Here is a 14045-nt window from a genome sequence, read left to right as displayed (position 1 = left end):
GGAAAGAGTCTTAGCCTGTTTTCACACCTGATATTTCAGCATACTTGGTTCGATTGGGGACAAAGTTGCAGCATTTGTTACATTTCCGCCTGGTATTGTTCACACTGCACTGTGTCAAACGGACCAAACTATCTGAAAAACTTGTTCTGCCTTCTCGCCAGTGGTGGCGCTGCACCAAGAACCACTTAAAGAAACAACAGAAAAACCTCTGAAGAAGACACTGAGCGCAACTTCCAACTTCACAAAATGTAAACAAAATGCAGTGGCATTAGATTTTGTTGTAGGATTTCTCTTTTGTCTTTGGTAAAAGACAATGAGCCGTTTCTCCCGCTAGCGAATTTGTTTTGGTTGCATTTACCCAGAATGCCCTGCGCTGTAGTTCGCTTCCTGCTTTTGGAGAACTCTGGTCTGTTGGTCGTTCACAAAAGCATTTAAACGACCCCAAAGTTTACTTCAACCGAACCAAGACCGAAGTTTTTAGGCTTGGTCCGCATCAGAGTTTGATTGCGTAATCACGCCTTCCCAGAACAAACTGGACTTTCTAGACAAACGAACTAGAGTTGTAATGAAACGGACTAGACACGGCTTGTGTGAATAAACTCTTTGTGAAAGAAGCTGAAAGTGAAAGAAGAACAAAGTGAAAGATGATGTCGTTTTATAACTCAAGGAGTCTTCAGAACAAATGAACTAGGGCTGAAATGATTCCTCGAGTGATTCGAGTACCTCGATTATTAAAATTTCTCGAGGAAAATTTATCTGCCTCGAAACTTCGTTAAATTATGTTTTATTATTTAGCGCACCGTGTTCCGGCCGGGTTATTACGTGCGTTGCGCGGAGCTCTCACTTCTGCCTTAGTTGTTGACAAAAGCTAAGTGTTAGCAGCAGTCCAGTGTTCAATTTCGGCCTGGGAGGATTTTATTGATTCATGATAATGTCTGGGGCTTTGTCTTTTTTCGTGGAACCAATAAGCATCCTTAAAATGACTGGCGTGATGCCTGAAGTACGGCAGCTTTTCTCTTCCCAGAGCTGCTGCCTGGTGCCGGTTCAGAGCGAACAGCGGTGTATTTATACAGGTGAGCGGATAGACTGAACACTGCGGACGGCTGCGCATTAGATAATTAACGTAAGTGTAGCTTTACGGACGAACCGGGAAATTTACTTCATATCATTCCGGTCTCAACAAATGTGTGGCGGAACTCATCATGGCTGCTGGTAGATGCTTCTGTGTGTGACGAACGAAGGAGTCAAATCTCGTCGCTAACATAAACACAAAAGCTATAAATGTCTGGACAAGGTGAGAGTTCATCTATTAAACTGACTGGAGATGAAAGCATAAACAAAAAGCTGGAGTACAGACATTTTTTATAAGCATATTTGGGAGCCTGACTCCTTATTAAATTGAATATAATTTCAGATTTTTGTATAACTTTTCTTCAGGTTAAGTTAGAAAGTGAGCTATTGTTGTTGCAGGTTAATTTTCTAAACTACAAAAAAGTTGTTGCTAGGGAAGATCAGCTGTGAAAAATTGGATTGATGTTGATAATCGATAGTAACACTGCTGTTATGTTAAATTTACCAATGTTTTATTTTATCCGATTACTCGATTAAATCTCAAGCGATCACCACTCCACCTTCATGCATGGCAGTCAGTGTTAGTTGTGTATGAGCTGAAATTGTGTTTTTGGTGATCATCAAATATGCTTTGCTGTTAACCATCTTCACTTTTGATCTCTTCTGCCAAAAACACCATTGCTCTCAATTTCATTTGGTTTATTTAGATGCAGCTGCCACAATCTAACACTTGCTACCATGTGGTTTTGTTCAAACTTTTCACATTTAGATAGAAACTGCAAGAAGAGCGTCTGTCCGATCTATGAAATACATTGATTGGCACAATCCGAAGCGAATCATGAGATGCGCAACTTTGTTCGTGTTTCGAAGCAATTAATGAACTTAAACAACAATGAAAGAATATGTGAGGAATGTGACAAAGAGTTAGCTGGTTTTTATTGGGTACAGGGAAAATCCATAAACACATTTTTTGCACGCCATTTGAATGTTGCTGAGTCACGCCACACCACCTTGTTTACAGAGCCCTGATTGGCTGCTGAAAGCATGATCTCACTGGACTGCTTTGCAACCAGAGTCATAATATAACTTTTGTAGTTGGTCATCAGGTTTACATTCAAAGGCTACGTTCACACAGCAGGTCTTGATGCTCAGTTCAGATTTTCTGCTGAAATCCCCTTTTTTTTTTTTCGTCATTGTCCCCAAAGCAAATATCATACACAGAAGAAGAACGTTAATGTCACACAACACCAAACTCGATTTCAGTTTATGGAGGTAATATGGATCGATTTTAAAGTTTTATTCAACAGCAGGAGCCGAATAGCACCTCACACAAGGTGATTGACAGCACTAAGGCCCGCCTCCCAGCTCTGATTGGTTACTTCTAGTTTGCACTTAGAAAAGGCGGAGTAGCTAGATTTGTTTTCACTGATTTCTGTCACGACAAAGTGACAATTTCAGCAAAATAGTAGAAAACATGTTTTTTTAATAAAAGTTAAATATTGCAGCTTTAATGAAAACTGTGTTTAATACCTGCTTAAAAGTTGTTAAAAGTTTTTAAAAGGTGCTTTTAATCTGACAAATGAGACTCATTGGATCGCATACACTGTAAAAACATTTGAGTCACATTTAGTTGTGTCTACTATCTTCGACTCTTCAAGTAAAATAAATTGATCCAGTTTTACATTTTGAACCTAAATGTGAGTTTGTGGAAGATAAACTTAAGTTGTGTTAACGTTTTATTAATTTTGTCAAACCTCCAAGAGTTGAATGAACTAGATTTTAGGTTAAAAAACTGAAAGAAGAAAAATACAGTAGTGGGAACTATTTCCCAGAATGCTTAGCGGCTTGTTTCTGTATCCTGAGATGGAAGAGCGTTACATTGATCTGACTCTTGTGTTTTATTAAGGAAAATGTTTATTTTAAAGCTTGAGGATAATGTCCTGTTCACACTAAATGTTTCTGAGCTGAATTCATTGTGATGTTTAATAAAATTCATTATCGGATCAGAAATTTTGTTCATACATTTTGAAACCAGAATTAAAATTATTCTAAAGTAAAATAAGTTGTTATTTTAACTTGATAATGTGAGTAAAATAATAGAGAAATGTGGCTCTTTAACCAGGTGAGGACAGTTTTTTTTTCTTGCATATTGTGAAATAATTATTTGATTTAAATTGCAGCATTAAGTTAAAACTCCCAATTCAAGATTAATGAACTTAAAAAAAACAATGTTTAGGCAACTTTTCTCTTGTTGTTAAATCAACTTCATGAACTTTAGTTTCTGAGTTAAAACCAAAACAATTTTCTTGCTTGTGGTGATTTGGTTTTCTGTGTCAATTTAGTTCCTGTGATTGTTCCCAGCTGTCCCTCGTTTCCCCTGTTCTCTGTCAGGTTCTTGTCTTATTATTGTGTCCTGCTTTTGTTACTCCTCAGATGCTGCCAATGTTAGAGCTTTTTGCTTTTGCTCTACTGTCCTGCCTGAAAAATGATCAGTTGCTACCTGAGTCAGAGCTATTGCCACTGCTCACCTGTGCTGCCTGGATTTCTTGTGTTCTGTTAATTTGTTAAATCCTCATTCTCCACCATACCTGGGTCCTGCCGCGTCCATCCTCACCGCTTCAAACTCCAACTCATGACATTGTTGACTTAAATTATATTTTCAAGGCAGCGTTTGGACTTTCATTTTCAAATCAAACCAACTTCAAATGTTTTACAGTGTGACAACTTTACTAATGCATGTTGGAAATGGACATGTTTCAAAGAAAAAACATGCAGAAAAGTATTTTTCTTTTTATTTAAGTTTAATTTATTTCAGATTTTTTACACAACAGTGCATAATAGACAGAACAATCCAAGTAACAACCTGCAAAAGTGACCAAAATAATAAACACCAACAAGTAAATGGCAAAACAAAAAGCAAAAAAAACCCAGCAAATACTTTCATACTGATGTTGGTGGATAAAAAATTTAAATAAAACAGAGAAAACACATTAAAATAAATTAAACAAAGCAAATAGTCTTTATTGTTTTAATTTGCATTAAAATAAGAAGAATCTTGTTTTTTAGTGCTGATCTTTATACAATAATTACAAGATAACTGAAGAAGTTTTCTGATATCTTATTTTAATCATTTTTCTTTTTGCTGTTATTGTCTGTTTTTCCATTTCTTCTTAAGAGCAGCTGCGTTCTTGGAAAAATAAATATCACACCACACCTTCACTAACTAAACTTGATCCTTTGCATTCTGCACTGCTTGCTGCACCAAGGAGGATGAACAATGTCTGGCACTGAGCTACTGGGGCTAAATTTAGAGCAGACCAGAAACATGAGTTTGCAAAATGTGACATAACCAACATGACGGCTTCGGATGAGGTAAAGGTATGAAGACTTCACAAGTGAATTTCCAGAACCCTGTAGCTTTAAATAATAAACTACTGTTTATTTTGAAGACTCCTGGTTTATTTGATGAAATACAGCAAATATAAAGGAAGTTATTATTTAATTACAAACTACATTGTGACTGTTTTCAGCTGATTAAAAGTTGAAGGCGTAGACTTTGATTAGGCCTTCCTGCTGATAGATGAGCACAGGTTTGATTCCAGGATGAGTAGTTTGGTAAACAGATGAGTTCATGGCTGAGCAGGTGCCCGGCTATTGTCACTGCAAAACATACTGAAACCGCCACCTCTCCGCCTCTGAGCTCAATGGCTGCCATTGTTCTTCAAGGCACCACACCTGCCAGGTACATCCAGTTTGTTACACACAAGTTTCTTTTTGCTTAATAATTCATGACAGGGTGGAAAATGCTGCTGGTTTTTATACTGAAGCTTAGATTTTCTAAAATTGTGCCAAGTGTGCTTTTAATAGATCCAGCAATAGATGGCAATATGTTTTTATGACAGGTTGCATGAAGTACAAACATTTCTCAAGACCCCATTTACGGATTGCTTGAAAATGTTCCTCCTTGGAGGCAAATTACTCTGCAAAAACAAAAAACTTGGTAGCAAAAAAGTATTTTTGTCCAGTTTCTGGTGCAAATATCTTGAAATAAAGGAAAACGCACTTACAAGTAACTTCTCAGCAGGAAATGGAAGCTTTTTTTAAGTCAATAATTCCCTAGTATTAATGAAAAGGTAATAGTTCCACTGGTAGATTATTTAACTTATAACAAGACATTTTTTTCCATTAGAAAAATTGTTAAAATTTACTAATTGAGTTTGAAAAGTTGAACATTTGCAAGAAAAAAAACTTAGAAATTCTAAGTTTTTGACATTTGAAACTCAGAGAAGTAAAAAGAAAAAACCTGTCAGAGTCAGAGAATCCCTGTAGCTCAGAGAATAAACTTTAAAATACCGCTGGCAGTTTACAAACCACTGAACGATTTAGCACCACAACACGTTAAAGATCTGCTGTTGTCATAGCAACCTTCCAGACCTCACAAATCTTCTGGTTATGCTCTCATTTTTATTTTTTGTACTCTAAGGACAATCCCAGGGTACGCACAGTGTGCACAGGTCGTGTCTGATTTCATCCTGGTGATTGCTTTTTTCACACCTCCTTTGTTCTGAATGGAAAGAACATCATGTGAGCCAATAGCTGGTATTGTCATGTTCTGCGCAGATTAGTGGCAAAAATGTGCTGAATGTAAGCTAGTCAAACGGCATTGAACAAAATGACATAAGCCTTCAATTTGCACTTTGAGGACGGGATTTCCAGAAGCTTTTATTTTTAATTAAAAATAAGTTTTTTAAATTAAAATCTCACATCCTAAGCTGCTGAAGTAAAGTCTTTTAAAAAAACTTAGAATCTCAACCATAAGCAATGAAACTATGAAACCATAAACAAGTTTCATGCTCTGTCAGTCTGTCATTTTCTGTCATTGCCAAACTACAAACTAAAATCAACGATATCAGCGTGTTGAAATACTATGGAAGAAATCCCAGACAGAAAACTGAAGGGAGATGAGAATTGCAAGGAATATGTCCATATGTCGCACTAAATCAGATACATATCTGGTTGTTTTCAAAGCAGTCAGAACGGTCATGTCGCATTTTATCCGACTTTTCTGTCATTGTTGTGAGACATGCATCATAATTCTGCACCAGAGGAAGCCAGACGTTGTAATGCCAGATGTAAACAATGGCTGACGATTATAATTATGAACTTATGAATGAAGTCTGTGTCAGTGGAGTGGATCACATCACGACTCTGGGCTCTGACTAGACTTCCCTACAGCAGGCAATACTCTACAAAACGCCATCGCTACACAGCAGAAACACAAAATATTACCAAGTATTTCTGTCTGTTTTTTAGTGCAAATATCTTCATATGCTTGAAATAAGAGAAAACTAACTTACAAGTGACTTCTCAGCAAGATATAGGAATTTGTATAAAGTAATTAATTCCTTAATATTGATGAAAAAATAATGGTTTCAATGGCAGATTATTTCATTAAAAACATCCATCCATCCATCCATTTTCTGTTCACCCTTGTCCCTAATGGGGTCGGGAGGGTTGCTGGTGCCCATCTCCAGCTACGTTCCGGGCGAGAGGCGGGGTACACCCTGGACAGGTCGCCAGTCTGTCGCAGGGCAACACAGAGACATACAGGACAAACAACCATGCACACACACACTCACACCTAGGGAGAATTTAGAGAAACCAATTGACCTGACAGTCATGTTCTTGGACTGTGGGAGGAAGCCGGAGTACCCGGAGAGAACCCACGCATGCACAGGGAGAACATGCAAACTCCATGCAGAAAGACCCCGGCCGGGAATCGAACCCAGGACCTTCTTGCTGCAAGGCAACAGTGCTACCAACTGCGCCACTGTGCAGCCCTCATTAAAAACATGGGAAAAATATTTTTTATAAGTGAAATAATCTGCCAAAAGAACTATCACGTTTTCATCAATATTAACTGACTTTAAACAAGCTCATATTTGTTGCTGAAAAGTTTTTTGTAAGTTGTTTTTTTTTCTGGAGATTGACATGAAGAATGCCTGATCAACATACATATTTAAGAGAATGGTAAAAGTTTTTGAAGAAATCAGAAGTAGCATAATGTGAGTCCATACAAATTGTTTTTGAGCTTATGTTCTTTTTGTTTATTTTTTATGTAAATCCCTATTGTTTTATTGCAGTTTTTTCCTTCTTTCTGCTGCCTTTTATTTTATTGATTTGTATATTTTCCTCTATTGTATATAATTGTTTGTTTTCAATAAAATGAATACAATATTTCAAGTGTACTAAGATATTTGCACTAGAAACTAGACAGAAATACTTGGTAAGATTTTTTGTTTTTTCAGTGTATTATTTGTTCTTTCTATAAACTAGTATCTTTCGTGTTCTTTTGATTTTGTGACAATACTTTAAGCTTAGAATAACTTTAAACAGCAGCATCCATTATTACGGCTGTAAACTGCGCTGCTGTGTGGGGCTCAACATGAGGCTCGCTTTGGGGTCTTAAACCACTCTGATTGAAGTTGTATTTAATTAGCAATTACAAAACAATCTCAGCAAAAAATCTAAATTAAGCATCAAGACCTGCTTCATGAAAGTAGCTTTAGTTTTGTTTGTCTTCACTTGCTGGGAACTTTCAGCCCAATGTGAGACACGATTGTAGCATTTGAAAACCTGGCCTTATGCAAACCCAGAATGCAAACTTCATCCGTCAACAACCCTTGTTATTGTGTCTAATGCATAAGGCATCCTCTGTGTCCGGTGATCGTCAGATGTTCCGGTTCTGCCTGCAGCATATTTATACTCAAAATGCCATCATTTGTACTTTTGGGTGCACTTCTCAGACATCATGAACAGAAAAAAGAAATCTAATCCCTGTATAAACATAACTGACACAATAGTACACAGCGTCTGATTTGTTCCTAGAAGCTAATCCTAGATTATGTAAGATAATTTGCTCCTTTATCAATTAGACACTTTAGATTACAGACTATTACAGCTCAAACTTTAAAGATTTGTGACGCTCGTTAGCTGTGAGACAAAGGCCTTCATATGACACAGCAAAAAAATAAAAAATCCCATCAAACCAGTTTCATTTTCTGCTTTCTGACTCAGATAAAAATAGATTTGCATTAATACAAAACATTTTTCTTGTCTCGTGTCTGGCAGTCGTCGGACTGATCATTGCACAATGGTGCAGAGCATATTTTTCTAAAGTAAAACTGAAAAAGTATGACATAAATCAGAGAACTAAGACAAGCTATAGTAGATAATATAAAACTATATTCACAAAAAAATATTTAAAAGCAATACATAAAAGACAATGTGAATCGTCCATGTAGCTCATTGCATTCCGACTTCAAATGTGTCAAAAATGTCGAGAATATGAAGAAAAAGACAGAGCAAAGGTCTGTCGTTAAGAGAAGGTCCCTAAAAAGGTTTAAGGAATATTTTAAACAGGTTTCAAACATGCGTTCAAACTATTTTGGTGTGTACTTTGCAAACCAAACAGCATTGGGTTAGGATACTTGAATAATTAAAAATCCTGAATAATTAAAAATCCTAAAAATTAACTTTTTTGTTCAAAAGTTAATATAATTAACTTTTGAACAACCTCCAGAAGGCTTTGGGAGCTCTGTGGGCGACTGTAGAAGATCACTAAACAGATTTACTGCTCCCTTTCAGCAAAATTCAAAAGAGGAAATTTGCATTCAAATCTTTTGCATATTGTTTTACATTTAAACTCAGTTTGACATTAGGTCTCAGTTCAAAACAGTGTAGTGTGATGCTTTGTCTATGTGTTGATATGAATAAAAAGTAATTCATTTTCAGTTTTTAAATCACTTTATTTACATTGCAGCAGTTCATAGATCCCACCTCGTCTACATGTCTCTAAGATTCATCCTGGCTCTCAAATAATGCAGTCAAGTTTAATTATTATTTAAATTGGTTAACGTTTCCTATCTAACCCCCCTCCCCCAGTAGATTGCAGCATTCATGAGAGACTTAAAGTAGTTAATATCATTTTATTCATATCATTAAAGATAGCATTGTTTTCATTTTTTCATTCCCCTTTTAAAACATCCTACCTTCAGGGAGGCGATGCAAATAATTTGAAGGTGGTAAAACAGGTTGGTCAACTTGCATTGATCCTATAAAAAGCAACAACATACAACAAGTTTCTCATTCTCTGGATTCATCATCTGAATACAGGTCTACCCGCAGAAATAAAAAAGTAAGAAATCTTCTCTTTTTATTATTAATAACTGCACTGTATTGTTATTCTTACATTGTGAACTTGCCCTTCCTGTCCCGTCTCTATTACTCATGTGTTGTTTTTATGTTTTTTACCTTTGTGTGCACGCTGCCATTTACCATTAATTGTGCCTGCAATACTTGAATGTCCCTGCTGTCGATCAGTAAAGGATATTTCTAGATTATTACTTGTACTGTATGGACATTCTACCGATCCCTTATATTATATTTTATCACATTATATATGTTTTCTTAATGATCTGTTCCTGATGCTTTTAAAACAAAGACATAAAACATAATATAAAGTTGTATTTTTATATTAGATATTAAACAGGGTATGTCCCAACACATAAAATACAACAAAATGTTGAGCTAAATATAACTTTTAGCCATATTTCTTCTTGGTAATGCATGAAAAATAATTGCTTATAATAAGCCAGAACCTTTTGAAAACTTGTCATATTTTTAAAAGAGTATTGATGCTTTATTTTCCCAATGTTTTTTCCCTGAATGCATAAAGTATTTTATGCTATTCTCACAATGCTTGTTTGTTTAAATTTAAACTCAGTCACAAGAAGTGATGGTGTTGCTTCTTGTCCTCACAAACAACCTTTATTTTTTCTATTAGAGGTGACATGAAGCTGGGTTTGCTGGCGCTGCTGGTTCTGGCAGCACTGCTGCCCAACCTTTCTGACAGTCGCATTGTCTCCAAATGCGAGCTGAAGGACAAACTCGCAGAGGCAATCAACAAGACCAGAGGACCAGAACAAGTTACAGAAGAAATTCTGGCAGAAAGTAAGTTATATAGTTATATTTCATGAGAGTAACTTATTTTATTCATAGCGAAAATCACTTGGAAAAACAGATTTAGGAAAAAATGGCATTTGAAAAAGCTATGATAAGAAGCTTTCTCAGTTCCACATAAAACTGTTTTAATAGGATTCTCTTACTTTTGGGAAACAGGTCTGCAATTTATGCAAGACATGTTAGCTTACTTCATATTTCCCACCAAACAGTGACATGACATTTAGTAACCACAACACTTTTAGCCAAACAAAAAATATATTATGTAACAATTGCCCCTTTCAGATCATTGTTCTTCTGTAAACACACATCCACAAACCCACACTATTTATCCTTTTACAAAGTCTATCTGTCGACCTTTATATGATGTGCTTTCTGTGACTGGAGAACCAAAAATTCTTGACTTCCTTGTTTGTATGTCACAATCATAACACTGGCAAATTACTGCAGACAATTAAATACAAGAAAAGTTGTTTTATGCCATCTACATGTTGCCGTATACTTGGGTTTCCACCAAAGAATGTATTTCTCAGATCAAACAGACAATGGAAGATCATGAGTTGCCTCTGGTCTGTGTGTGTGTGTATTTCACAAAACAAAAGGGTGATCTGAAAGGGGCTGGAAAAGTTATGTTAAATACCGTCCTTCTGATCTGCTTTTTTCCCTTTTGTCTTTGTGTGCTGTCTTCCTCACCTTGCATAACTGGTTTGCTCTAGTTATCTGTGAGGTCAACAGGAGATCTAATTTGAACACCAGCCTGGTAAAGACGGAGGGCTTTCGCCATCCTCTGACTTCAAATGTCACATCTGGCAGCAGACACAAGAGAGAAGCCTCTTCCAGAGGAAGGCACCACTCAGAGGAGACAGATAGTTATGAAGAAAACATGATTCAGGAAAGAAACATGGAGAAACACAGTGAGCACAAGAGCGATGAAGATAGCTTTGAGATCAGTGAGGAAGATGAAGAGGTCTCAAACTCAACTTCAGTACTGGGCAACCGAAGAAAGCGGGGAGCTCATGAAAGGAGAAGGAACTACTCAAGGGGAAAGGGCAAAGACAACTCTCATGAGAAAAAGAAGAAGCATGATAGCAGCGAAAGTAAGGACATGAGCAATGAAGACAGCCATGAGACAACTGAAGAAGTGCCCTCAAATTCAACTGCAGCTCCTGGAAACAACAGAAGAAAGCGTGGAGCCCGTGACAATAGAAGAGACCCCTCAGGGGAAAGAAGAGGAAAGGGCAAAGGAAAGTCTCATAAGAAAGAGAAGAAGCATGATAGCAGCGAAAGTGAGGACATGAGCATTGAAGACAGCCATGAGACAACTGAAGAAGTACCCTCAAATTCAACTGCAGCTCCTGGAAACAACAGACAAAAGCGTGGAGCCCGTGACAATAGAAGAGATCCCTCAGGGGAAAGAAGAGGAAAGGGCAAAGGAAAGTCTCATAAGAAAGAGAAGAAGCATGATAGCAGCGAAAGTGAGGACATGAGCAATGAAGACAGCCATGAGACAACTGAAGAAGTGCCCTCAAATTCAACTGCAGCTCCTGGAAACAACAGACAAAAGCGTGGAGCCCGTGACAATAGAAGAGATCCCTCAGGGGAAAGAAGAGGAAAGGGCAAAGGAAAGTCTCATAAGAAAGAGAAGAAGCATGATAGCAGCGAAAGTGAGGACATGAGCAATGAAGACAGCCATGAGACAACTGAAGAAGTACCCTCAAATTCAACTGCAGCTCCTGGAAACAACAGACAAAAGCGTGGAGCCCGTGACAATAGAAGAGATCCCTCAGGGGAAAGAAGTGGCAAAGGAAAGTCTCATAAGAAAGAGAAGAAGCATGATAGCAGCGAAAGTGAGGACATGAGCAATGAAGACAGCCATGAGACAACTGAAGAAGTGCCCTCAAATTCAACTGCAGCTCCTGGAAACAGACAAAAGCGTGGAGCCCATGACAATAGAAGAGACCCCTCAGGGGAAAGAAGAGGAAAGGGCAAAGGAAAGTCTCATGAGAGAAAGAGGGGACATGACAGCAGTGAAAGTGAGGACATGAGCAATGAAGACAGCTATGAGACAACTGAAAAAGTACCCTCAAATTCAACTGCAGCTCCTGGAAACAACAGACAAAAGCGTGGAGCCCATGACAATAGAAGAGATCCCTCAGGGGAAAGAAGAGATAAAGGAAAGTCTCATAAGAAAGAGAAGAAGCATGATAGCAGTGAAAGTGAGGACATGAGCAATGAAGACAGCCATGAGACAACTGAAGAAGTGCCCTCAAATTCAACTGCAGCTCCTGGAAACAACAGACGGAAGCGTGGAGCCCGTGACAATAGAAGAGATCCCTCAGGGAAAAGAAAAGGAAAGGGCAAAGAAAAGTCTCGTGAGACAACTGCAGCCTCTGCCTCTTATGGTATCTTCCAGCTGAGTGATGGCTATTTCTGTGATTCCGGTAACAATTTGTCCAGAAATCTCTGCCAGAAATCCTGCACAGGTGAGTTTATTACACCAAAACAAATAAAAAACAAAGAATCAACTCACTACCCACTAAAGATGTTAATGTTATAAATTGTTCTTCTTCTCCTTTTAAGACTTCACCAATGATGACATAACGGATGACATTGAGTGTTTCTTGAAGGCATTCTTTGATGGGTAAGCCAAAATACAGTACATCCATGTGTAATTTTTTTTGTTCCTTAGTTTATTAGTGCAATAGTCTTTCAGTACACTAATACACTTAGTCATTGATTTTGTATCTATGTTAAAATTTGCAGTTGTACCAGCAGTAATACTTGGTACATCTCATTCAGACACATGTCTCATTCAGTTCCTGACTCATCTGGAACTGAGCATTAATCAGTTCCAGATTAGCATTATTCGAGCATTAATCGATGGCGTTACAGTGCGGACACAGCGTGCAATGGCTGTCCTCCGCTCTGACTATTTGTATACTGCAGAACAGGAAGCGGGAGGGGCTGATGGCAGCAGTCATTGCTTGGTCAGGAAAGTTGGGTTGCAGCGGTGCTGCAAAATGTTGTTGGCATTAAAATCTCCAACGACACTAATAAAATGTCACTAGATTAGTTAATACCAGTTTAAAAAAGCAAAGTCACTTCAGGTTCTGAAAAAAATGCTAAATATAGTGACAAAGTTGCTAAGTTGGCAACACTGCTTCTGTTGTCCTGACCACACCCTGCTTCCCCTCTCCGATCAACCCCAAACTGGACCACACTCCGCTGTGTCCCTTGGCTCTGCCCACTGCATCTCTTGGCTCCGCCCACTTTGTTGGACTTTTTCAAAATTAGTCAGGTTATGCTTTCTCAGTCAGATTAGTTATGCTAACAAGGACTGCTGCAGAATTATTGGATGATTTTGAATGCTTTCTATATTCTATATCTACCTTTATTTTTGTTACATTCAAAAAACAAAAGGCTAGCTGTTAATAATCTATTTGTTCTGCTTTTTGAATAGTTTTTAAGATGTCTGTTTTTAATTGCACAGGTATCTTCGGAGGTCCCGCTCTCACCACTGTGACGATGAAGCAGGAACATCCCTTCAAGATTGCTCCTAAGTGTCTCTGAAGGCACATTTTCTTCCACCAGGTTTACTTCCACTGTGGGTTGTAGATCACTGAATTGAAGCATTGCTTTCTTGTTTTTGTTGACTATAACAGCAATACCTTTTCATCAATCCTTTTCTTAAAGATAACAAAAAAGGTTTTGCTAGATTTAGGGCTTACTGTAGATGTTTTTAAACCTAGTGATTTAAATAACTTCTGATTTATAGCAGTCTCTGTAATAAAGGTGAAAAAGTGTAACTATCTATCTGACTATCTATAAACAGTTCTTATAATATCTATCATCTCTTTGGTGACTGATAACGTTTTAGATACACCAATAGGACCTGGTGATATTCATCCAAAGTGTAATATTTTAGGTCTGTAATAAAAATGCTAAAAATTGTT

At 37.6% G+C, this 14045-nt stretch overlaps 1 protein-coding gene across 4 annotated transcripts; it reads left to right on the top strand.

Moving 5' to 3' along the window:
* Positions 1 to 9189: 9189 nt before the first annotated feature.
* On the top strand, positions 9190 to 14045 carry LOC114144224 (cylicin-2-like). 4 transcript variants are annotated; one of them, XM_028016806.1, is made up of 7 exons: positions 9190 to 9268; positions 9917 to 10083; positions 10809 to 11369; positions 11400 to 11558; positions 11589 to 12575; positions 12673 to 12733; positions 13583 to 14045. In XM_028016806.1, the coding sequence occupies exons 2-7, from the start codon at positions 9924 to 9926 to the stop codon at positions 13650 to 13652; spliced, it is 1998 nt and encodes a 665-aa protein (XP_027872607.1). In that variant the 5' UTR covers positions 9190 to 9268; positions 9917 to 9923; the 3' UTR covers positions 13653 to 14045. The 4 variants fall into 4 exon arrangements, with proteins under 4 accessions (XP_027872607.1, XP_027872608.1, XP_027872606.1 ...); XM_028016807.1 differs by having other exon boundaries at positions 11400 to 11930; positions 12330 to 12575; XM_028016805.1 differs by having other exon boundaries at positions 11400 to 11930; positions 11961 to 12575.

This window comes from Xiphophorus couchianus, chromosome 5, assembly GCF_001444195.1.
Source record: "Xiphophorus couchianus chromosome 5, X_couchianus-1.0, whole genome shotgun sequence".
NCBI classification, from domain to species: domain Eukaryota; kingdom Metazoa; phylum Chordata; class Actinopteri; order Cyprinodontiformes; family Poeciliidae; genus Xiphophorus; species Xiphophorus couchianus.
The sequence above is the reverse complement of the archived record's forward strand: the minus strand, read 5'-3'. Positions and strand labels throughout refer to the sequence as shown.